Below are 26,449 nucleotides of genomic sequence, written 5' to 3' on the forward strand. Positions count from 1 at the left end.
TGAATCTGTGGATCAAGTTTTTTGAGTCTTCCAATCCATAAAAAAGTTGTATACTTTTTCTACTTAGGGTTTCTTTAATACATCTCAGTAATCTTTTAGGGTTTTTTGTTTTGAGGTCTTATACATCTTTACTACATTTATTCACGTTTATGATACTTTTAGGCTAATTGGTTTATACATAGAAAATTTGTTTTAAAAGTTATATAATTACTTGAGGGATACAGAGAAATACAACTGGTTTTTATGGACTGGCCTTCTACCTTGCTAAATTCACTTATTTCTTTTGGACCCTTTTATATACAATTATATCATCTGTGAATAAGGACAATTTTATTTCTTCCTTTTAAGTGTTTACTCCTTTTATTTCTTCTTGCATTTTTGTACTGTCTATGACCTCTAGTACAATGTTGAAGAGAAATGATGAGAGGGAACAAGATTCATTCCCAGTCTCAGGAAGAAAGCTTCCATTATTTCACTGTGAAGTGTGATGTTTGCAGTAGGGTGTTGTTTTTTGTTTTTTGTTTTTGTTTTGTAGATATTCTTTATCAAAGGCGCACCATTCCCTTCTATTTCTAGTGTCCTAAGAATTACATTACGAATGAATGTTGAATTATGAAATGTATTCAAATGATAACATTTTCTCCTTGATTTGTTAATGCACTGAACTATAGTAATTCATTTTTTGTTTTGCTTATACTTTGGATTATAATCCAATAGTATTAAATTAATTTTGTCATTCAGATAGTTTCACCTTTGATCATTGGGAACTGTTTCATTTGTCTCCTGTGTCCTAATGACATACCCCGTTACTTTGGGATTGGTTTGTTTTGTGTATACTTTCTCACTTTCTGGAACTATGTAATACTTCAGGCTCATCTTGTATATCGTCTATCCCAGTCTTAGAATAACCATTTCTACAGTGAGTCCTGGTTCCTTTTATGGGAGAACATTATACACACTAAGATCTGAATGTGAGGTTTACTCTTTACTGCTGGGGTGTTGTTGCTTTTAATCACTTTCAGCTGGCAGAGAAAGGAAATGTGTGTACACTAGCTGTCTACACATATCTGGAAGTACTTCAGTATATAACTATCTGTATCTATATTAAGCTGAACATGAGTTCATACTGGAATTTTCTAACTCTACTCGATTAGGCAGGGATGCTCATTCTAGTCTCCTCTCCTTACTGATCTATAAATTCCCACTCTAGCAGTAGGATACTTGATTTCTGTTCTGCCATATGTTTACTTAATTGTTCAATTCCAGTGTGTATGCATAGAAGTATCAGAATTCATAAGTACATGGGAAACAACTTTATAAACTAGGGTACAGTGTTTATATGCAAGTGGTTTTGTCTTTAACCTTGCACTCATTTCCAAAGTTACTTAGTTAGCACCTTTTCCACCCGTCCCCTTCTATGAGGTTGTTTCACACATTGGTAATATAGTTAGATTCTGTTGTCACAGTTTGCGTTCTGTCCTGGGGTTTACCAACTTCTAAATGGTTTTTTAAAGGTTGCATACATTAGGGTTCTGTTCTCTTTGTGCTATCCAGTTTTATAGGTTTTGACAAATGCATACTGTCATGTGTCTACCACTGCAGTATCATACAGAATAGTTTCTCTACCCTAAAAATTTCCCTACATTTAGTTATTTAACCCTCTCTTCTCCTTCCCTCTGAATCCTTGTTTAACCATGGTCTCTCTTGTTTTCGCTGTCACTACAGTTTTGCCTTTTCCAGAATGTCATATATTTAAAATCATAAAGTATGTAGCCTTTTCAGACTGGTTTCTTTCACTTAGGAAGATGCAGTAAGGTCCATCCATGTCTTTTTGTTGCTGCTTATTTCCTTATTGCTGACTAAATATCCTGTTTTATGTATGTACCACGATTTTTTTTTCATCCATTCACCTGTTGAAGGACATTTTGGTTGCTTTCACTTTTTGACGATTATGAATAGAGCTGCTATAAACATTTGCGTGCAGGATGTTATATGTACATACTTTTCCAGTTCGATTTGGTTAATACCTTGTTAGCATGATTGCTGATTGTATGGTAAGACTGTTTAGCTTGGTATCTGCTAAACTGTCCTCCAAAATGACTACACCATTTACATTTCTTCCAGCAATAAGTGAGAGTTTCTGTTGTTCCATATTCCTTATGCATTTGGTATCATCAGTTTTTTGGATTCTAGCCATTATAATAGGTCTGTAGTGGTATTACTCTCTCTTTTTTTAAATTCACATCACCTAATGATATGTAATACTGAGCATCTTATGTGATTGGCATCTGTATGTCTTATTTGGTGAGATGTATGTTCAGATATTTTGCCTATTTTTTAATTGGCTTGTTTTTTTTTTCTTCCTTACTCTTATAAGAGTTCTTTGTATATTTTGGGAGCAAGTCTTTTATTCAGTATGTGTATGTAAATATTCTCTGCCAGTCTGTGAACTATCTTTTCATTCTCTTAAGTCTTTTTGGAAAAGAAGTTTTAAATTTTAATGACATACAACTGATTTTTAAAAAATTTATTAATTCTGCTCTGATATTATCTAAAATCTCATTGGTAAACCTGGGGAAGCAGAGAGGTAGTTGCCTAGCTGAACAAAATATGTGGGAGGGGGTAAAGCGGGAAGGAGAGTAAAAATCTAGGGTTTAGCAGCTCCTTACACGGACTTTCAAATAATCATCCTTATTTCAGCCCCCTTGGCCTTACCCCTTAGCCTTTCCTAAGCATTAGGGGCCCCTCATTTCTGAACTTATCTTGCTGCTCGCTGTTTGTTTCCTCTTAAATGGGCAGATAGGATTAGACTGTCTCTGCTCTGCTAGGTTGGTTTTCACTTATTCATCTGCTTTCCATCTTCCAAAATTTTGTTGATACTTCTCCTGTCATGTGGAATCCCCTCTAATTCATTTTGCCCTGGTGAGTATATATGGTTTTTAATCATTTACTTTCATTTTAGGGATGTTTAAACAAAAGAAATAAAGATAACATGCACTTAATCTACCATATTTTACAAGCCAAATCTTAAATTTTTTTTAACTCATCTATCTTTATTTTTTAAGTAAAGCATCTTATTGGCAACTATATGAGGTCAAAGCCCTGGGAATAATGACTAAATCTGTAATAAATTCCTTTGTCTCCATTTTTTTACTGATTTTATTATGTAATCATAAATAAGCATCTATAATAGTTATTGATGGAGATTATTTTGGGTTGATGTCTCTTCCCAAATGGTACTTTGTTCAAAATAAAATATTTGGGAGAGTATCATGAGGCACATTGTAAGAATATGAACATAAGGCAAACCTATTTTTTTGTAAGGAAAAAGCATATCTTATATATTGTAGATAGACGAGAGCACTGGACCAGTAGGGTAGATAAGTTAGCTGAGAAATAGCTAAGATAAGATAAATATGGTAAGTGCCTGTAAGAGATGTGAGCAAAATAGAGAAGATTCAGAAATAGACTTAACCAGTGTTCTGTTGATTTATTTTTAGGTGAAAAATTAGATTATTTTAAAAGCTGGAGCTGAATGTAATGTTACATAATGGCAACAGGTGACCTAAAAAGAAGCTTACGGAACCTAGAGCAAGTGCTTCGCTCACTAAATTATCCTCAAGAGGTGGATTGTGTTGGGTAAGCTATGTATCAAACTTTTTTGTGTTCTTTTTGATAATGACTTGAGGTAAGATTTGACATTGATGGTGTATCTAAGTAGAGAATGGTTTTACCTGGGTCGTTTTAAAATTCTCCTTGAAATGATTAAAATATTTTAGAAGGCAAGGAATTACAGGTTTTTTTCTAAGTATGAATCAATGAAAAATTCTAACTCAAGAGGTTTAAAACACCTTTTAGAAGTAGAACCACAATATTACAACGTATGGTTTCTATACAACTTCTAAACTCATTAAAGTATACTGGATCTCATTAATTATATAATTTGCTATCCTCTCACACTCAGTTAGATGGTATTTTTGATTTGGAAGATTCTACTTAATGGATTTTGTATGACAACTTACACTGCGCAAAGATTGTTATTAACTCATTTAATAGACCGCACTTGAACCTTTCACTGTAGTTTTCACTTTCCAAATATGATTTATTTGGTTTTGTAGTATGTAGTAACATGCATTTCTTCTATATTCATGCTAATCTAAATATGGTACTCTTGTCATCTTCTATCCCTTAATACTTCTTTCTTCTTATCTGGGATTATTGATTAAAAGTATTCCCCACTAGAATATAAGCTGAAGACTGGTACTTTGTTTTGTTCACTGCACTATCCCCACATCTAGAATTGTGCCTGGCACATGTTAGTAGCTAACTAGACATTTATTCAATGAGTAAGTGTCAAGGGACAAGTCCAGATTAGCTATGTGTTCAAGTAGTAGAGTAAAACTTGGTTAAAACAGTAAAAAAAGAGAATCCTGGAATAATGTGCTTTACATGTAAGAGGGGATGTTCTAGGGATGTGCTTTACATATGTGCGTGGATGGACCATAGGGAGAACTAACCCCAAGAGATGGCAAAATGAAAGGATAGTGAGGACCGTGGGAGAAAGCTGAGCTCTAATGACCGATTCCAGGCCGTCTGTGTGAGAATCAGAAGGTGCTCCACAGCATTTGGCAGTCGGATCCTGCTTCGTTAAAACAGGGACAGCTCTCCTTTCTTGTCTCACTGGGACTTACCCAGTTTGAATAGCCACATTTTCTTCTTACTACTTGAAACATCATTTTAAGATACATTCTGGTAGGAATACTTGGAAAATATAATGATTATTCTCTTGTCCTTTGAGTTTGGAATCTAAACATTTGATTTTCTAACTGACTCAAGAGTATCATTAAGAACAATAATTTAGACTATTTCACAACATGGTACTCTTCAGGGTTTATTGAGATAGGTAACACTACTTGCTGCTGCTTATTCGGGTTACCCCCCTCACCCACCTATACACTCCCCCCCACACGTATTTTGATTCTTATATTTCTTATCCATTTTTTTAATTATGATATGTTAGTCACCATACAGTACATCATTAGTTTTTCATGTAGTGTTCCATGATTCCTTATCCATTTTTAACCTTTTTCTCAGCATCTCCTGTTTGTGTCAGTGTGCCAGTTTATGATATCTGTTTTATTACTATTTCTAATCAAAGTCCCTAGAAACTAGATAATCAAGATTTTTTAATTAAAACAAGAGGTATTAAATGTAGACCCCGGCTGTCTTCTAGTCATAATGTGCATAAAATGGACAGATTTTGCTGCTCAAAACATTGTTTTCATTTCCTGTTTTGAACTAGTGGACAAGGTTGCCAGAGCAGTTTTCTCATTGGGTAGAGTATTATCGTACCCATAAATATAAAATAAATAATTTATATCAGTACTGAAAAATAAAATGTAATTTTATTATATACTTAGTTCCTGCCTTTTTAAAAAGATTTGGGTGAGGATGCGGAAATTTATGGATGTCTTGAATTTTGTGGAAAACAAATGTTTTCTGTAAGTGCATTTGTGCTTCCGTTGAACACATAGAACTGGCTAATTGAACAAATACCTCCTTGCTTTGTTGTGGGAGAACCAGTGAAGGTACTTCACATTGAGAAAATAAGGTCCTCTTGTAAAGACAAGTACAAGACAGAGCAGGAGGCAAAAGACACTAAATGCCCTGGGATTCATTCTGTGAGAGATCATTGTGGATCAGAAAATTGAGGATGGCTTCCTGGAAGGCTTGAGATTTGCCAAATAATTCATAAGAGTGAATAACAGACAGAAAAGAATGGGATGCCTTTCTAGACTGGAGGAATTAGCATACTGTATGTACTAAGACACAGATTTCTACTCTGCTTGACACGAGTGGAAGATTGCAAACTGATCAGCCCAGTTATAGTAGATGTCCTTTCCAGCCCTGTTTTCCCCTCTGCAATGTAGCATTCATAATATTTTATCTTTGCAGGTTTATTGTAAAGAGCAAATGAGGTAATGTAACAAGTGTTTGGAAAACCATAAAGTGTACTCAAGCACTAAAGGTGGTACATTTGTTTAATTAGAGAAAATGGACTGATCAAGTAAGGCTAAGCTTTGGAAACTCAAACACTATGGTGAATAGACTGTATTAGTACCAAAGAGGTAGCTGTTTAAGTAAATAAACTTACTATTTCATAGTGATTTGTCTATACTGAGTTAGAGTAGGGGATGGAATCTAAAGGGTTTTGTGTATCTCCTAATTATTTGGCTGTAAGTGTTAATTTATAAATTATTGACACCATATTTTAAACTTCTTTCCTTATCTAACTTTGTGGAATTATGCTCATTAAATATCTTTTTCTTTTTCTCCCGAACAGTTTGGTAAAGGGAGATACAGCAGCATCTTTGCCCATCATCAGCTATTCCCTTACCTCATATTCACCTTATGTAGCAGAACTTCTGATGGAATCCAACATAGAGCTCATAGCAAAGAATGACTTGCGCTTTATAGATACTGTCTATAAGGTATTTGAGTTTATGAAATAAATATTTCAGAAGCCATTGAATCATTTTTTAAGAGTAATGTTTTATAATAACCTCTTAAATATATGTGTACCACATACAGTTGACAATATTTTCATATGCATGTTTTCATTTAGATGCTGTCCCTATTATAATAAAGATAATTAAATTCCCTCTGTGTTTTATAATCTAATAAGTGGCAGTTGGTAAAAATTTGTCATTGGTTACCATTTTTTATATCAATTTTTTATATCAAATTTTAGTAAAATTTGGCATACTGGCACAAGCTAGAAATGTGACTTTATTGAGTGAAGTTTGTGGTTTATAGAATTATGATTAATTTAGTTATTAGTAAGAGGGAACTACCACTTTGAGATTTTATGTTCCTTGAGGTCTGGAACCATGTCTTATATCTACTCCAGTATCTACATTTGTACTCTATGTACACTGAACTTAATCTCATATGATTAAAAAATACCTCCAGATTATCATTAATTTTTACTCAAGCACTGGTTTTCTCATTCTTGTTAAAAGAGTAAAACCCATTTATCAAACCAGATTTTTTTTAAAGTAGTGAATTGCATTTGATGAAATGGAAGCTTTTATGTGTAGAGTCTCTGTTTAGTCTTCCCTATCTTTGCCTCTAACCCCAGCAAGCTTTCATGGAAACCTAAGAGGTACTTCTAAGAAATCCTAGGGTTCTATAATGTAGGCTTTGAAAATTGCTGGTCTAGTTAATCTCTTTCTCTCACTTTACAAATGAGACATTGAAACCCAGAGGCCTACTGACTTGTCTAATAAGTCATGCCATGGAAGAATGAACCAAATTATGATTTTTCTGACATCTGGTATGGTATTCTTTATTATCTAGTAAGTTACAGAGTTTTTCTAGTACTCATGAGGATATTTGAACTTTTTGATCATTGGCTATATTTTTTCATCTCCCTACATAGCCATCTAGTCTCTGCTACTTCCTAGCTACTTGTTTTCTACATGGATACCTCTCCTACCTCATGACTCACACCACCCCTGCAAATCTCTTTAATACCCTTAATCTAATGGCTTGATCTTCCTTCTCCTCTCAAAGATGGTATTACGTTCCTAACCAGGTGGCCGTTTATCATTTTGGATTTTGGTCTTTACCCTTTTTACAGCTTCTTCGTGATCAATTTAGTTATAAACCAATCTTGACAAAAAAGCAGTTTCTCCAATGTGGATTTGCAGAATGGAAAATCCAAATTATTTGTGATATTTTGAATTGTGTGATGAAAAAGCACAAGGAATTGAGTAGTCTTGAGAAGGTAATTTTATTAATTTATTTTAACTTATTCCAAGTGGCCCAGTATTTTAATGTATGAAGTCAATACCCTACATAGCAAACTAACACAGAAGTATAATTACTGCATTGTTCACAGATTTGGGTGGCTGTATACCTTATGTTTGCTTTAAATACTGGTCACTTGTTTTTATACTTTTGTGACAGATCTACTAGTCCTAAGCTAACAGTTCAAGCATAACACATTTTCCTCACTTAGTTTTCAAGACATGTCTCTAATTACAGTCTTATCATTTGGCAGTTGTATTTCATATATGAACATTTAAATAATATAATTTAAATATATGTCAGCTTTCACATAAAATTAGTCTTAATACTTTTTTTTTTTTTTTTTAAGATTCCATCACAACAAAGAAAGAAAATCAGTTCTGTTAAGTCAGAACCTTCTTCAAGCACTGAGAAGACATCTACAGAACCTGTTGGCATTGACATCACGGGCAGGTTTATGACTTCAGGAAAGGTAGGAATATACAAAGAAAATGTGTAAGTGCTAAGAATTATCTACCTAATTAATCAATGTACAAGTTTCACTTTCTGACTAGTAGCTAGTAAAACATTTTAGTCAGATATAGTATACCATGTTCTTTAGAAGATGGTCTTCACATTGTAAGAGGATAGAAATGTAAAATTAAAAAGTGTTTCTCTTTATGTTTCTAATTCCTACTTCTGCCTCATTTCCCCCAATAGAATAGCAGTGATTTGGGAAGGTTGTATTATGTGGTCTAGACATGTATTCTTTTTTTTTTTTATGTTTTTTTATTATATTATGTTAGTCACCATACAGTACATCCCTGGTTTCTGATGTAAAGTTCGATGATTCATTAGTTGCGTATAACACCCACTGCACCATGCAATACTTGCGAACCTTACTACCCATCACCAGCCTATCCCATTCCCCCACCCCCTCCCCTCTGAAGCCCTCAGTTTGTTTCTCAGAGTCCATAGTCTCTCATGCTTCATTCCCCCTTCTGATTACCCCCCTTTCTTTATCCCTTTCTTCCCCTACCAATTTTCCTAGTTGTTATGTTCCATAGATGAGAGAAATGAGAGAAATATGATAATTGTCTTTCTCTGCATGACTTATTTCACTTAGCATTATCTCCTCCAGTGCCATCCATGTTGCAGCAAATGTTGAGAACTCGTTCTTTCTGATAGCTGAGTAATATTCCATTGTATATATGGACCACAACTTCTTAATCCAGTCATCTGTTGAAGGGCATCTTGGCTCCTTCCACAATTTAGCTATTGTGTACAATGCTGCTATGAACATTGGGGTGCATATGGCCCTTCTCTTCACTACGTCTGTATCTTTCGGGTAGATACCCAGTAGTGCAATGGCTGGGTCATAGGGTACCTCAATTTTTAACTTTTTAAGGGACCTCCACACTGTTTTCCAGAGTGGCTGTACCAACTTGCATTCCCACCAGCAATGTAGGAGGGATCCCCTTTCTCCACATCCTCTCCAACAATTGTTGTTTCTTGCCTTGTCAATTTTTGCCATTCTAACTGGTGTAAGGTGGTATCTTAGTGTGGTTTTGATTTGAATTTCCCTGATGGCTAATGATTTTGAACATTTTTTCATGTGTCTGTTAGCCATTTGTATGTCATCATTGGAAAAGTGTCTGTTCATATCTTCTGCCCATTTTATGATTTGTTTATTTGTTTCTCACGTATTAAGTTTGAGAAGTTCTTTGTAGATCTTGGATACCAGTCTTTTATCTGTAGCATCATTTGAAAATATATTCTCCCATTCCGTGGGCTGCCTCTTAGTTTTTTTGACTGTTTCCTTGGCTGTGCAGAAGCTTTTTATCTTGATGAAGTCCCACAAGTTCATTTTATCTTTTGTTTCTCTTGCCTTTGGAGATGTGTCATGAAAAAGGTTGCTTTGGCCGATGTCTTATAGGTTGCTGCCTATGTTCTCCTCTAGGATTTTGATGGATTCCTGTCTCACATCGAGGTCTTTCATCCATTTAGAGTTTATCTTTGTGTATGGTGTGAGAGATTGGTCAAGTTTCATTCTTTTGCATGTAGCTGTCCAATTTTCCCAGCACCATTTATTGAAGAGACTGTCTTTTTTCCACCGGATGTTTTTTCCTGCTTTATCAAAGATTAGTTGCCCAAAGAGCCGAGGGTCCATTTCTGGGCTCTCTATTCTGTTCCATTGGTCTATGTGTCTGTTTTTGTGCCAGTACCATGCTGTCTTTGTGATCACAGCTTTGTAGTACAGCTTGAAATCCGGCATTGTGATGCCCCCAGCTTTGTTTTTCCTTTTCAAGAGTTCCTAGGTGATTCGGGGCCTTTTCTGGTTCCATATAAATTTAAGGACTATTTGTTCCAGTTCTTTGAAAAATGTCATCGGTATTTTGATCGGGATGGCATTGAAAGTGTAGGTTGCTCTGGGTAGCATGGACATTTTAACTGTGTTAATTCTTCTGATCCATGAGCATGGAATATTTTTCCATCTTTTTGTGTCTTCCTCAATGTCTTTCAAGAGTGATTTATAATTTCTAGAATATAGATCCTTTACGTCTCTGGTTAATTCCAAGGTAACATATGGTTTTTGGTGCTATTGTAAATGGGATGGATTCCCTAATTTCTCTTTCTTCAGTCTCATTATTCGTGTATAGAAATGCAACTGATTTCTGAGCATTGATTTTGTATCCCGCCGCATTACTGAATTGCTCTATAACTTCTTTGGGAGTGGATTCTTTTGGGTTTTCCATATAGAGTATCATGTCATCTGCGAAGAGAGACATTTTGACTTCTTTGCCAATTTGGATACCTTTTATCCCTTTTTGTTGTCTGATTGCTGTTGCAAGGACTTCTAGTACTATGTTGAATAATAGTGGCGAGAGTGGGCATCCTTGTCGTGTTCCTGATTTTAAGGGAAAGGCTTCCAGCTTTTCCCCATTGAGAATGATATTTGCTGTAGGCTTTTCATAGATGGTTTTTATGAGATTGAGGAATGTACCCTCTATCCCTACACTCTGAAGGGTTTTAATCAGGAAAGGATGCTGTATTTTGTCAAATGCTTTTTCTGCATCTATTGAGAGAATCATATGATTTTTGAATTTTTCTTTCTGGATAAAATCTAAGACACTGGTAGATTTGTGAATGTTGAACCATCCTTGCATCCCAGCGATGAATCCCACTTGGTCATGATGGATAATCCTTTTAATGTACTGTTGGATTCTATTAGCAAGGATCTTGTTGAGGATTTTGGCATCCACGTTCATTAGGGAAATTGGTCTGTAATTCTCTTTTTTGATGGGGTCTTTGCCTGGTTTGGGGATCAAGGTAATATTGGCCTCATAGAATGAGTTTGGTAGCTTTCCTTCTGTTTCTATTTTTTGAAATAGCTTTAGGAAAATAGGTATTATTTCTTCTTTGAATGTTTGGTAGAATTCCCCAGGAAAACCATCCGGGCCTGAAGTTTTGTTTTTTGGAAGGTTGTTTATCACTGACTCAATCTCTTCATAATTAATTGGCCTGTTTAAAAAATCAATTTCTTCCTGTTTCAGTCTTGGTAGTTCATAGGTTTCCAGGAAAGCCTCCATCTCTTCCAGATTGCTTAATTTATTGGCATAAAGCTGTTGATAAAAGTTTCTAATAATCCTTCCAATTTCATTGGTGTTGGTTGTTACCTCTCCTTTTTCATTCATAATTTTATTAATTTGGGTCTTTTCTCTATTCTTTTGGATAAGTCTTGATTCTCTCAAAGAACCAGCTTCTAGTTCTGTTGATCTGCTCTACTGTACTCCTGGTTTCTAATTCATTGATTTCTGCTCTAATCTTGGTCAACTGCTTCCTCGTGCGTGGATTAAGTCTGTCCCTCTATTGCTGTTCCAGCTTCTTGAAGTGAGAATATAAAAACTGCATTTTAGATTTTTCTGTTCTTTTGAGTGAGGCTTGGATAGCTATGTATTTCCCCCTTAGGACTGCCTTTGCATTATCCCGTAGGTTTTGGACCATTGTGTTTACATTCTCGTTGGTCTCCATAAATTGTTTAAATTGATTTTTGATTTCCTGGTTTATCGAATCATTCCTGAGCAGGATGGTTCTTAGTCTCCAAGTGTTTGAGTTTCTTCCAAATTTTTCCTTGTGGTTGAGTTCCAATTTCAAAGCGCTGTGGTCTGAGAATATGCAGGGAATAATTTCAGTCTTTTGGTATCGGTTGAGACCTGTTTTGTGTCCCAGAACATGGTCTATTCTTGAGAATGTTCCACGGGCATTAGAATAGAATGAGTATTCTTTGGTTCTGGGGTGTAGTGTTCTATATATATATGAGGTCCAACTCGTCAAGTATGGCATTTAAAGCCCTTGTTTCTTTGTCAATTTTTTGCATGGGTGTTCTGTCTATTTCTGATAGTGGAGTGTGGAGGTCCCCTACTATTAATGTATTTTTATCTATATGTCTCTTTATTCTGGTTAAGAGTTGGCTTGTGTATCTTGCTGATCCCCTGTTGGGGGCATATATATTTAATTGTCATATCCACTTGTTGGATCCATCCTTTAAGAATGATATAGTGCCCTTCTGTGTCTCTAACTATAGTCTTTAGTTTAAAATCCAATCTGTCTGATATGAGAATTGCTACCCCAGCTTTCTTTTGAGGTCCATTGGTGTGAAAGATGGTATTCCATTCCTTTACTTTCAGTCTGAATGTATCTTTAGGTTCAAAATGAGTCTCTTGTAGACAGCAAATGGATGGGTCATGTCTTTTTATCCAATCTGCAACCCTGTGGCATTATGGGAGCATTTAGGCCATTTACATCGAGACTGAATATTGAGAGAGATGATTTTAATGATGCCATGTTGCCAGTAAAGTCTTTGTTTCTATAGATTGTGACTTTCTGTTCTGTATCCCTCTTGGGGCCTTTTTACCTTTATAGAACCCCCCCTTAATATCTCCTCTAGGGCTGCTTTCTTGGTTATGAAATTGGTCAATGACTGGTGATTCTGGAAGGTCTTTATTTCTCCATCCATTCTGAATGACAGCCTTGCTGGATAAAGGATCCTTGGCTGCATGTTTTTCTCTGAAAGAGCTTTAGAAATGCCCCCCCCAACCCTTTCTCTCATTCCAGGTCTGTGTAGACAGGTCTGATGTAATTCTGATACCTTTGCCTTGGTGTGTGAGAAATTTCGTTGCCCTGGCTGCTTTCAATACTGTATCCTTGGATCTAATATTTGGAAATTTCACTATGACGTGACGTGGCGTAGGTTTGTCATGGTTGAGCCTGGGAGGGGTCCTCTCTGCCTCTTGGACACGAATGTTTGTTTCCCTTGCTAGATTAGGGAAGTTTTCAGCTACAATTTGTTCAAATATCTCTTCTAGACCTCTGTTTTTCTCCACCCCCTCGGGGATGCCGATGATTCTGACATTGGAACGTTTCATTGAGTTGGTGATCTCCCGTAACCTACATTCATGAGCATGGATTTTTTTAAGTCCAGATTCTGTTTTAGCTTTCTCTTCTACTAACCCATCCTCCAATTCGCTGATATGTTCTTTTGCCTCTTTCACCCTGGCTGTCAGAGCCTCTAGTTTTGACTGCATTTGGCTCATAGAATTTTTAATTTCTGCCAGATTCGCTCTCATTTCAGCCCTTAGCGATTCTATATTCTCATTAACATTTTTGTTAATACTCTTTTCAAGTCTACACATCATCTTGACCATTGTTACTCTGAATTCCATTTCTGATAATTTGGTTATATCCATATCCATTAGTTCCGTGGCAGAGGCCACAGACTCATTGTCTTTTCTTTGCTTGGGGGGGATTTCTCCTTCTCATCATTCTGATGAGGAGAGGTTGCGGGGTTGTCCAGAGCCCAAATTATTGACCGGGACCCAGGCCGTGCGCCCTTGTTTTATAGGGATCTTAGGGATGTGGGCTTCTTGATTTTTCAGCCTGCCTTCTGGGGGAGGGGCCTGCCATGCCGATACCCAGGCATCTATGTTTGGGTAGAGTCTCTGTCCCCTGTGAGGGCGGATGGGGGTGGGCACACTGTGAGCCGGTATTTCCAGGCTTTTGTTCTCTGGCGGCTTTCCCTGGCAGTTTGCTGTGCCTCTTCTGAGAGTCAGAGCAGCAGTGGCCGAATCCCAGCCTCTGTCTCAGAACAGAGGGATCACGGACCGTTCTCCACTGATGTTCTGGCCACTTTAACTCTGTTACTGTTGGTGCTGCTCAACCCTGCAGCGTCCCGGGATGTGCGCCCCACACCCGGCATCCCAGCCCTCACTTCCAGGGCCGGCGCGTCTCTGTCCTTTGTGTCCGACACCGCCAGCCGCCCCCGTGCGCTCCCGGAGCTCCCGGTCTCAGGCTGGTTCCAGTGAGCACACCGGAGCGGAGCTCCGTTTCAGTCTGGTGGCGCGCGTTCCCCGGCTCACGGTCTCAGTCTGCTCTCTCACTGCTCTCTCACGGGTGCTGGTCCGCGAGTCTGCCCACTCCCCCGTGTAGGTGGCTACCACTTCCCAGTGCCCGATCGCGGCGGCTCCCTCCCCCTTCCGTTTATCTTCCAATATCTGTGTGCGGTTTCACGGCTCCCCGCTTCGTACCTCAATACTCAGCGCTGGAGATGTTCATTTGTAGAGATCCAGATGTATCTTCCTGCATCTCAGGCTGATTCCGTGGGTGTTCAGGCTGGTCTGGTACCTATCCAACTCGACTCAGGGGACCGGCTGAAAAAGGGGTCCCCTACTCCTCCGCCATCTTAACTCCTCCCCCCTAGACATGTATTCTTAATTATGTATCTAGTCTTTCTAAAACATGGGAATGTATGAAGGGCATACCATTAGTTTGTGATAGGTTATGATGATTCATTTGCATACGTTCATATTTTTATACCAGGAGTGTATATTATCCAGTGATTGATAGTCCCTAAACCTATAATCTGGTTTTGGGTTAGGTTTTTGAATATTTTCTCTTTGTTAGTAAATATCTTACCTACCCTCTTCTCCTTTGAGCACTAGTGGCTGAATGAGTCCAATGCATTTCAAGAGCCATTAAGGCCAAAATATTACTTTATACTAATTAGTATATTTTCAGCTGTCTTCCACTTTGGGCAGACCATTTCTGAGATTGAAGGATAGACTATCAGATAAATAATTAAGGTGTAATTAGGTAAAAGATATGAATAGTTTCTGGCTGAAGTAAAATCTAGAGAATTATTTCTCCCCAATCCAAACTGCATGAGTTATATTAATAGAATCTATTAAAAAGATACTTTTATGCCTTTATAATAAAGAGACATTTTACTGGAGGAAAAATGTTCTTAATTACTTTTTTTTTTAAATATACCTGTTTTGCTGCAGGTAATAACAGCAATAAGAAAAAGAATTAAAAGATACATGTTTCTGAATAAGTGCCCATACTTCTCGTACACTTGAATCTTTAACTTATCCAACTCTTGTTAGTTTTATACAAATTTATTTTTTAATTTCTAAATGGTTTATATATAATATCCTTCCCTAACTAGAATTTATATGAACAGGAAGTTTCTTATACTGTTTTTTTCGTAACCTTCCTGTACTTAGCACAGGCACTGTAAGCACTTACTAAATATGAGCTACTATAACTAAATATATTTTTCAATCTTCTATTTCAGTTTTGGGGCTGAGTAATAATCTAAATTGTCCTAATAAGGTGCAACATTTCAAGGCATTAAACTTGTTTTTAGTTTTCTTGAAACAAAGTATTCTTTGTTATTAATCAAAATTTCATCATTGACACCAGATCTTTATTTATCAGAAATTTGAGTAAATTTTAAAAGTAATCCAACTTAGAAAAGTTGGAATCAGTACTTTTATAGGCAGAGATTGAGTCAATACTAAAGCAAATGGTCTCTTTTCCCAATACCTTGTATGGAGTGTGATTCGTGCATTCTATCTTATATTATATGACATCTTTGTAGTGCATATGCAGTCTGTCAATAGTAAAGGGAGTAGGCAGAAGAGTCTTGTGTGAATGCATAGTATGACCTCATGCCTTACTCTTAGAACTTTCCCTTTGTCACTAAGTTTGAATTACTAGCTGAAGGTCTAATATCTTCTGGCTTGTTTATTAGAAAAAAAATATAATGGATCCTCCTCATGGAGCCAGTTCTTGATTATTTATATGTGAATTATGTGGCAACCTATTATGGAATGTTTCAAACATTTATAAAAGTACTCATTCCCAGGGCGCCTGGGTGGCTCAGTTGGTTAAGCATCTGCCTTGGGCTCAGGTCCTGATCTCCTGGGATTGAGCCCCATATCAGGCTTCCTGCTCAGCAGGGAGCCTGCTTCTCCCTCTCCCTCTGCCTGCTGCTCCCCCTGCTTGTGCTTGCTGTCTGCCTCTCTCTTTCTCTCTCTCTTTCTCTGTCAAATAAATAAATAATCTTTTTAAAAAAGTACTCATTCCCACTCTCAGCAGTGTATCAAGCCCTCCTTAATCTTGTTTCATCTTTATTGTAACCACTTTTCTAGCATCTTTCCCCCCAGATCTGAAACAGTATGAATCAAATACCAGACATCATTGAATAGGTATTTCAATTTTTCTAGTACATAAGAATGCTTTAAAAATCAGGACCACAATTTCATCACACAAAATATTAGTAATAGTAATTAATAGTGTTTAATATATAATCATAGTTTAATCAAGTGTTTGATATATACCTTAATATGTTATTTAAACTGGTAAATCTTAAAGGGAAGATGAATATTTCTTCTGCAAAATTACTATGTCTATGTTTAAAATAATCGTATGAAGAAACCACTGAAGTAGCTCTGACATATTTTTCTCTATGCAGAAAAAAGCTGTGGTGATCCGTCACCTGTATAATGAAGATGGTGTTAACATTCCTGAAGACACGATAAGTACTGTAACAGATGTCAGTGAAGCATTTGATGTGTGTGCCTTAAAGACTACTGCAGTAACGGTTCCTGAAGTAACGTTCCCTGAAATCAAGTCTGAACAACAAGTAAGAGTTTTGGACTTCTTTAACAGATGCCAGTATTATTTACTTTGATGTACATGATTACTTCAGCATCTAAACTTTGGAATGTCTCTAGCCTTTCGAATTATTAATCATAATATAACGCCTTTGTTACCATTATTTAAGAATAAGTAAGCGTACTCTATATGATTCAGTGGATATTTGCTGCTTATGTTTAGGGTACTGGGCCAGGTGTTATGGGTAAGAAAAAGATAGGTAAGGGATAGTACTTTACTTCAGGAAATTTAGTCCGGTGAGAGACAGAGAAATACTACTTTGAACAGTAAGGGTTCTCTACTGTCTGTTCGGTTCATTAATGAATGGAAAAACTGGTACACTCCTGCCATTTCATTTTCCTTCCTGGGCCCTTGCCGTCCTTTTGTCTCACTCTTAGAATCGTTTTTCTATTACTTTATTGCCACAGCCCCTATTATAGCATCTAATCTGTACTGCTCCTGCTAAACTTCTTTTTCTATCTTTCTTTTGTTTCTTGTGACTTCTCTACATCACAGTATACAGTTGTCCCTTATAAAAACTACCACATGGTAATGAAGTTTATTTCCTTTTTATAGCAAACTGAACAGTCTCAATGCACTGTCATTTGTCACTCCCTCTTAGCTTTGTGCTAGGGGCTGTTACAAAAAAGCTAGTTAGTGACAGTTTTCTCATACCACTAGGTGTTGTTCTGAGAGCTTTATGCAAATGATTTAATTTTCACAGGAACCGCATAAAGTAGATACTGGTTTTGTGTGTGTGTGTGTGTGTGTGTGTGTGTGTGTGTGTTTAGTATATATAAGGAAATTGAGACACCAAGGTCATATACCTCAGATGAGGTAGTTTCCGTGTCCAAGCATTCCGCCTCTACAGATCACTCAACTCTCATGCTATACTGCCTGTTGTCACTACTGAAATGACACCGTGCAATGAAAATGGGGATACGTGGATTTTTAAAGGAATTACAGTTTGTGTAATACAATTTTTAACCTCTCTATTCTCTATTCATTTTAGGATGTTAAAATTAGTCCTGAGATTACTGCATTACAGACTATGCTTGCTGAATGCCAAGAAAAGCTTCAGAAACTGACTTTGGTAGAGAGTAGATTAGACTCTTTGGAAGAAAAAATGAAAGGAAAAGTGATGGTAAATGAAAAAACCTGGACTAATCTTCTAAGTCGTGTCACTCTTCTTGAAACAGAAATGCTTTTGTCTAAAAAGGTATTTTCTTTCCTTAACATTTATATATTTAGAAAAGCTGATTAAGATAATATTAAGGCAGTGGGGAAATGTTTAGTTGAAATGAGGTCCTGTTTAGCTACAGCCTATTTTGTTGTTGTTGTGGTTATTGTTTTTCTCTTTATCAACTAAGATAACCTGGCCAAACTCTCTAGGGTCAGCTTTTAGAGCTGTTAATACTTGAACAGCTCTAAGCATTTAAAATAAGGTAAGGTAATGTTTGATTTTTATGAGAACCTTGAAATTATATTCTTTAATAGCATAAATGGCCTATTTTTACTGGTAAAAGAAAAAATGGCTAGGAAGAAATAAAATTATGACTTCCCGTTTTCACTCATTTACTTTGATCAAATTTAAATTTCATAGAAACAGTCAACTAAATTTGCCATGGCCACGTCAAATCTAAGAAATTCGTTTTTTTATTTACGCAGGATTTCGATTTCTGGTTCAATTAAAAATGCTTAAACATTCATCATGTCATCTTTGTATTTATGTTTAATAGTAAGAATATAAAATGAGTACGTTTTTCTTTTCATTTTATTCTAAATACTAATCTGTATTATTCCAGAATAATGAATATGTAAACTTTAGTGAAATGAATGAAGACTATGAATCTAGTAATGACATGGATATTCTGAATCCTGGTAAGTTTTAATCTTATGGCAGTGGTGTTGGTGGTATGGTAAGGAGTTTGCAGGAGGATAATTTATATAGATATTTGATAATTTTAATATTCCCAAGCCTTACTTTTTAAAAATTGTAGAGCCCCTAGAACAAAGACAGTATTGAACTTACAGACTACTGAAGGCAAGGATTGCTTCAAAAGCCAGCTTACATATCTTACATGACATAGTGGTTCGGGCACTAAATTTATTAAACTACACATTTCAGATTTGGTAAAATGTTTCCTCTTTGCATTTTTCATTCATTCATTTGTTTAACAAATTCCAAATCTTAACTCTGAGATCCTTGAGGTCAAGATCTTACCTTGTCTAGCAGACAGAAATTAGGTCCGTATTTCTATCTCCAATATCTGTATATAATAGAGCTCAATTTTTTATATAGCAAAAGAATACTGAATGCCTGCTATTTGCAAATTTTGCATTTTCCTGGGACTCCCGGGTGGCTCAGTCAGTTAAGCATCTAACTTCGGCTCAGGTCATGATCCCTGGGTTGTGGGATCGAGCCCCATGTCAGGCTCCCTGCTCAGAGTGGAACCTGCTTCTTCCTCTGCCTCTGCTTGCTGCTCTGCCTGATTGTGTGCACACTCATTCTTTCTCGCTCTCCCGCCCTCCCTCCCTCTGTCAGATAAATAAATAAAATCTTAAAAAAAAACCAAACCCTTGCCTTTCCAACTTCGCTTTTGCATTTTCATGGTTATAATTTTATTAACATTATGACAGAACATACCTTTAACCCATTCAGTTAACATATGTATATATAAGTTTAAGCTGCTATGCTGTGACTTAGACTGATGAGCAGACAGGCAACCATCTGAAATGGGTTATAGATTATGAAGAAGGTAAATATCTGGTCTCAAAAAGTTTATAATCCAACTGTCATCAATTAAAAGAGTCAAGTCTATATATAAATTCTTACACTTTGCACCTTACATATACATGCTACATGGAAGCAGAGTTTGATCTCACCTGGTAGTTGATAGCAATAATTCTCCAACCTGATTTTAGGATTATGTTAAGTTAGGAATGGTTTTTGTGAAGTACCTGATTTGTTTTCCTTTAATCAGAAAGTGTTTCCTTGGGGAGCTGTAACGTGTCTCTGTGTCTTGGTAAAAATCAGTGAGAAGAGGCTTTTATTATAAGGATTGGCCTTATGTTGGGTGATTTTGGAGACAGTTTAAAGAAGCAAGGGTTCTTCTAGTTTGGGTGATAGCAGAAGCAGGAAACAGTTTGATGACTGATGATAAGAATGAAGAAGGGGCTGAAATTGTTAGTGGAAAAGAAGAAGCACTCATGTTAGTTGGGAGAGGACTATATCTGGTCATTTGTGTGTTTACTGCTTACGTGGTATCCTTGTCTATATTCATGCATGACAGAGCCGTCTTATTTTGTTTCGTCACAGTAATGAAGGGACCTTCATTTTCTATGAAATTTTTTATGTTCAGTAGGGGATAGAGTGATCTAGTTGTTAATTACCAGATAGGCCATGACTGTTGAGGCTTTGTTTTTGCTTTGGTTCTTTTTGTGCCTTTCTTCTCCCAAGAAAAATGTTAATAAAGCTATGGTATCACAAGAGTGTGGTTCCAGTATGACTAGAAGGAAGGGTACATGTGGGCATATGAAGAAAATTGAAGCAGAAGAGTGGAAAGACAAAATCATGGAGTTTACGTGGGGTCATAGGCAGATTTTTAGCAAAGCTGATATGATCAGATTTGTTTCATAGAGGTCATCTTAAAACAGTGATTCATTATAGGAAAGTAACACAGGGAAGGACAGTAATTTTAAGGGTTCCTCAGTGATCTTTATTTCACAATAATGGGCGTGTCTACTAAGGCTATGATAGTGAGGATAAAGAGGAAGTAATTTATTTAGCTGTTAGAATTGATAGGCCTTGATTGCTGATAGAAGTAGACGTGGTGAAGGAGAGGGAAAAAGTCAAGACTGATCACTTGTGTTTGACTTATGTGACTGGATACATAATTGTTACCCTTTAATAAAATAGAGAATTAAGGAGAAGGTTTGGGAAAAAATAATGAGTTCACTTTTGAAAATATTAAATTATGTATGATACACAGAATACAAAATATCCAGAAACCAGTTGGACATAAATTTTTCCCTAATTGGCAAGTACCGGCTTACAAATTACAGGTTTCCCCACTATCAGAAGAGCATTACTATGAAACCTTTCATATGCCTAAATGGTGTAAAGCAGAGAAGCAATTACCACTAATTTATACTGAAATTTTTTCGAGCATTTCCAGACCCAAAAAACAATGTTTTTCTTAGGCTTTTCTGATACCTAAGGACACATCTTTCTAATGGATGCACAGTTAAATTGTGATAAAGCACAGTTGCTCACAGAAACAGTTCAAAGCTGTGGAGGCCTGGTGCCGAGCCGCTGAGTGTAGCTCCCAGGGAAGGTGCTTGGCAGGGCCATTCTCACCTCTCAGGGTGTGTGAGGCCTCTATAATGACTCACTGCAAAACAAATGCTGAACACTATTTTCATTTTTCACCTTTATTCATAAAAGTCAACATCCTCCTTGATTTCTTTGGTTAGCAAAAACAGATACTAATGTGGGTCTTTTGTAAAAACAAAGTGGCGTAATGCGAAAAACTTTCAAAAAGTGGGAGATAACTTACGTAGTTAAATGGCAAAGGACCCAACTAGTGTCTTAATGCAATCAGGTCATAATTCTCCAAAGTTGGCAGTGGAAGATTAATGGTCATATGGAGAGAGTTGACTAGAAAATCTAGATCCTAGAGATACCCTTTCTTTGCAGAGATCTATTAGCAGTGACTCTGAAACTCCAAAACAACAGTGGAATTAGGGGCCACTACTCTCAGGGCCCTTTCCTTTCCAACCTGAGCTTAGTTACCAATTCTTTTCTCAAATCTCCCTTAGTCCAGCTAAGAAGCCATTATGTTTAAACAAGGAAGACTATATTAAAGGCTCAGGAAAACAATAGGAAAAATTGTCACAGAAAGTAATACACACTTACCTGCTCTGGGTATCAAATATGGCTGGTGTTCAGTATATGCCCTATTCTGTAATCTCTGGAATACCCTCTATGGGAATAGCCCCCTATCCTGCCTGATACCAGGTTTTTCCCATCATGAGGTACACCCTTGAAGGCTAGATAGATACCTCCAAGTCTAGGCCCCAGAAAGCAAAACACAGAGAACCATTCCTTCACCTTTCCATTCTGTCTTCCCACTCTTTATTTCCTGTCCTAGGACTCAGCCCTCCCTCCCCCCATTTTTCAACAGCTTAGTTCAGAGGACACTTCTCTCTATCCATAGAAAATAACCCAAGATTAGGGAATGGTAGATGTAGTTCCTGCCTAGTTTCAAATTATTCCTTGAAATTATCTGTTGCCAACAGTCCCTGCTAAAGGATCTGGGTGTAGCTAATCACCATGTGATCTTGACCCAACTGGATCAAAAGTAGACACCTAACCCAGGAGATACTAATCCAAAGCCAGATCATTTTCTCTCTCTTGGGAATTTGGAATTAGGGTACAAAGTCAGTCAAATGATGTTGAGCCTGGGCTGGCTGGCCATTTTGTTCAAATTCATGCCGATAAGCAAGCAGAGGAATGGAGTAAATAGGGAAGAGAAGTAGACAAAAGAGCCTGGCTCTGTGTGAGATGAAAGTAAAAGTCTAGTTGTTTCAGTCCTCAGGTGGCAATACTTTTTACCTAATTGAGGTTGTCTGTATAGGCTTACAATAAAACTGTCCTATGTTTACCAGTTTAAATGGGTGTCTGTTTTTGGGGGGCCTTGATTTTGCAGCCATATGTATCCTGACTAAAACATATGGCTTATGTGATTGATTTAATAGCAGCATGTCTTATCTGTGATGTTTTATAATTGGTTTAGTTGTAGGAAAAAATTGCCATCATTTTGTTGAATAAATGGTATCAGCATACCAAAAGTGGAAAGTTGTTCAATTCTTTGAAAAAGAAATCTGTAAACCCTGAATTTTAAGCGTCGTTTTTTCCATACATGTTAACTTAGGATAGAATGTTTCTCGATTTTTAAAAAGTATAGTCAGTGTTAGTGATAGTTAACCACCGCTTTAAGAATATACCTGAGTCAGTAGCTTATACTTAAAAATTGTGAACTTGCCTATTTTTTCAATTGATTTCTGTCATAAAGGTAACAGTACCTTTTGTCATTTTTATTGGCCTATTTTAAACATCTAAATCTCTATGTCTAGGTCGCTATCTTAAAAGAATAATAAAAATTTATCTGGGTCTATAACAGCAGCCACTTCATATTAAATGTCTGTTTTTCTTCAGTTTATACATAAAATTTTTTTTAAAAGATTTTATTTATTTATTCGACAGAGATAGAGACAGCCAGCAAGAGAGGGAACACAAGCAGGGGGAGTGGGAGAGGAAGAAGCAGGCTCATAGCGGAGGAGCCTGATGTGGGGCTCGATCCCATAACGCCAGGATCACGCCCTGAGCCGAAGGCAGACGCTTAACCGCTGTGCCACCCAGGCGCCCTGTGTACATAAAATTTTTATACATAAAATTTTTAGATATGACTCCACTGTGAAAGGAAAAGGTAACCCAAAAATGAATTTCTCCACAGGTAGAGAGAGCAAAGCGGAGAGGCAAACAAGTGTTCCTCTATCCTCCGGCTATAGTACAGTGTCATCAGATTCAACTCCCAGAACCTCAACTGGTAGTTACTGTGGTTTGAAAGAGAATTCAGAGGTAAGAAAAGCTGGCAGCTGTGTAGATGATTCCTTTCTAAGGTCGGGAGAACAAGCAAGCATTAGATTTAGTTGTAGATGCCGTTGGCAAGAAAAATAGTGAAACTGTAAATCTTCATCTCTCGTAAAAATTCTTTATGATAAGTAAATAGTACTTAATGCAATGTTTTAGAGTGTGTTTTATATGTTCATGGTCCATCTTTGATGATGGTTTACTTTGAGAAATCGCCTAAATTTGTTGCTTTTTAAATTAAAGGAAACAACAATCCAGAAAATGGAAAGGATGAAAAAAATGTAAGTAACAGAAAGGGGCAACAGAAATTCATTTCTCTATAGGGAATTGTATTGGATTACAGTATATATAGAAAGTGCATATGTGTTTCAAACCTTAAAGGTCTCTCAATCAGGTGTGGAATTTCCTTCAGGACTCCAGTGGATAATAAATCTACCTACAGTTATGTGTTTGTGAGATGAGTCACTGTTTTGGTTTCCAACAAGTGATGTAAAACATTGTTAATGGAATTAATTGTGGGATTAAACAGTACAGAGATATTTTTGGTTGAAAGTTAAGAGTATTATCTACTTTTGATAACTGATTTAGCAAAATATTTAATATATGTCAGTGGATGGTTTGGAGACATTTTAAGTATTATTAGAGTATTGCCAGTCTTTCAGTTATTGGTAAGCACTACTAAAAATGATACTTGTATCTTATACAAATGTGAAACTACAAATGGTTATTAAAGAGCAATTAAAAAGAAATATGAAATGAACTTATATAAGATTATTATGCATCCTACTACTTTAATGAACTATATTGTTTTGAAATTTGATAAATATTAAAATAACTTATGCTCTAAGAATTAAAGAGTCATAATTGACTTTGGTTGCTATTTCTCCCCTCTGGCCATAGTATATACTTAATTTATTATTTATACCTATAGATAAGAAAAACACTGTAATTTATTTTAGGTTCAAAAGCATAATTTCAGCCATTTAAATCCTATGCCTCATTATGAATTTTTTTTTACTTAATATTATTTATTTGTTGTATTGCAGGTTTGAAGAAACCGCAGAGTTACTGAAATGTCCAAATCACTAATTATAGAATTTTCTGCGTGAACTTCTCTAGGACTTTGGCTACTGTACATGTTGTATATTTTAAGAATTCTCTATAAATTTTAATATACTGCAATATTTTTATGAAGAATTTGAATTCTATTTGGTATGAGTTGTTTCAATATTGAATAAATACTTACTTTTATGCTATGATTACATTTCTTTACTCTGATTTACTTTTTTAAGGAAAACTTACGTGCCAGTACATTTCTTTTACAGAGTGAAGTCATTACAGCACTGTATTTTTGTGTTGACATTTGTTGGCAGTGTGCTAAGTAATATGTTTTTTAAAGTACAGGCTTGTGGACCGTGGTTTACATCCTGTTGGAAACATTCCAATTGGGACTTGCGTATTGTACCCAGGAGGCTCTCGTGCATACCATCTTGCCATCTGTACTAGCTAATATGTTGTAATGAAAAGTTAAAAATGCTCATTGAAAATTGAATAAAAATACGATTTTATGCTTAATCAAAAAGTAGTAATACATTTTCAGTTAACACTGAAAGAGTGAGGATATGATTCTCTTTTTGTATTTGGCAACAGGTCAGAAAGTTCAACATGAAAAATGTGTTGAGTATTTTAGTGCTGTATTCCATAACACATTTTAAGACCAGCAGCACAGACACAGATGGTGGCCATCCAATATTACAAGATACACAGTATGGTTTTTTGTTTTCTTTTAAGTGATGGGAAGTTATGTATTTTTCTAGAGAGAGAAAAGGTCTTAGATGAAGTTAAATCAAGAGAAAAATGAAATGCACTTTAAAATACTAGATACATTACTAGACAAATGATCTTTTTTAAACTTTATACGTAAAAAATGTAATAATAGCCCTGGGTAATCTTTAAGAAAATTGATTCCATTATTTGGAAGGAAAAAAGGAGGTTTTTTTTTCTTTTTTTATTATTATTTAATAGATCATATGATTGTATTATATTTATTTATTATTTGTTTATATTCTGTATGCAATGTGATATTGTCATATGAGACTAACATTAAAAGTTAATTTTATTAACATTAAATTCTGTGTAGAAATAACTTGAGGCATTTTTAGTATTGTAATGTTTTTAGTCATAAGACTTCAACATTTACAAATTTTTAAAGTTAGCATACAAGCTTAAATTTAGTAGAATTTCAGTAAACATTTCTAGAATTAATGAACCCACTTTGATTTTTTCCATTAAAAAATAGAATATCAAGATTACAGTTATAAAAGAAAAAATCTATTAACGTCTAAAATACCAGTACCAGCATGGAATTATAGCACCACCTTGTGGTTTATATACCAGTATTTTACTTTTTATTAAAACAAGTGATTTTCCATAAAACTTATTTTATATTTCCTTTTTTGAAAAACTCTATTTAAAAAAAGAAACATTTTTCAGGTTTTCTTGTGCAACACAGAAGAAAAAGTAAGTCTCCTATTCTCTTTGTGTCTTTCTTCCCTCCCTTTCTTTGTTTTATATAGCATACATATACAGTTGACCCTTGTACAACACATAGGGGTGAACAGCCAAGAACTGCGCAGGTCCACTGGTACGTGGATTTTTTTCCAACACAGTACTGTAAATGTATTTTCTCTTCCTTATGATTCTTTCTCTCTCTCTTTTTTTTAAGATTTTATTTATTTGAGAGAGAGGGAGAGAGCACAGAGAGTGGGAGTGAGAAGCAGACTCCCCGCTGAGCAGGGAGCCCAGTGCGAGACTCCTATCTATCAGAGGATCCTGGGACCATGACCTGAGCTGAAGGCAAATGCTTAAGGGACTGAGCCACCTAGGCACCCTCTTCCTTATGATTTTCTTAATATTTTCTTTTCTCTAGCTTACTTAATTGTAAGAATACAGTATGTATGGGGTACCTACTGACTCAGTCGGTTAAGCATCTGCCTTCAGCTCAGG

General features: G+C 36.2%; 1 protein-coding gene across 5 annotated transcripts in view; it reads left to right on the plus strand.

The window, feature by feature from the left end:
• CEP44 (centrosomal protein 44) overlaps window positions 1-24,699 on the plus strand; it is a 29,119-nt gene extending 4,420 nt beyond the window's left edge. For 4 of the 5 annotated variants that reach the window (XM_087866585.1, XM_045799419.2, XM_087866586.1 and 1 more), the window contains 10 exons: window positions 3,501-3,639; window positions 6,344-6,491; window positions 7,643-7,789; window positions 8,162-8,284; window positions 16,607-16,777; window positions 17,801-18,007; window positions 18,594-18,669; window positions 23,307-23,431; window positions 23,687-23,724; window positions 24,490-24,699. In XM_087866585.1, coding sequence (XP_087722711.1) covers window positions 3,551-3,639; window positions 6,344-6,491; window positions 7,643-7,789; window positions 8,162-8,284; window positions 16,607-16,777; window positions 17,801-18,007; window positions 18,594-18,669; window positions 23,307-23,431; window positions 23,687-23,724; window positions 24,490-24,532 — 1,167 coding nt within the window. In that variant the 5' untranslated portion in view covers window positions 3,501-3,550 and the 3' untranslated portion in view covers window positions 24,533-24,699. The remainder of the gene's footprint in view (window positions 1-3,500; window positions 3,640-6,343; window positions 6,492-7,642; window positions 7,790-8,161; window positions 8,285-16,606; window positions 16,778-17,800; window positions 18,008-18,593; window positions 18,670-23,306; window positions 23,432-23,686; window positions 23,725-24,489) is intronic. The other variant, XM_045799420.2, reaches the window with a different exon arrangement.
• The last annotated feature ends 1,750 nt before the right edge of the window (window positions 24,700-26,449 follow it).

The sequence above is a fragment of the Ursus americanus genome, chromosome 13 (assembly GCF_024610735.1).
Source record: "Ursus americanus isolate L20-20 chromosome 13, mUrsAme1.1.p, whole genome shotgun sequence".
Taxonomy (NCBI): Eukaryota; Metazoa; Chordata; class Mammalia; order Carnivora; family Ursidae; genus Ursus; species Ursus americanus.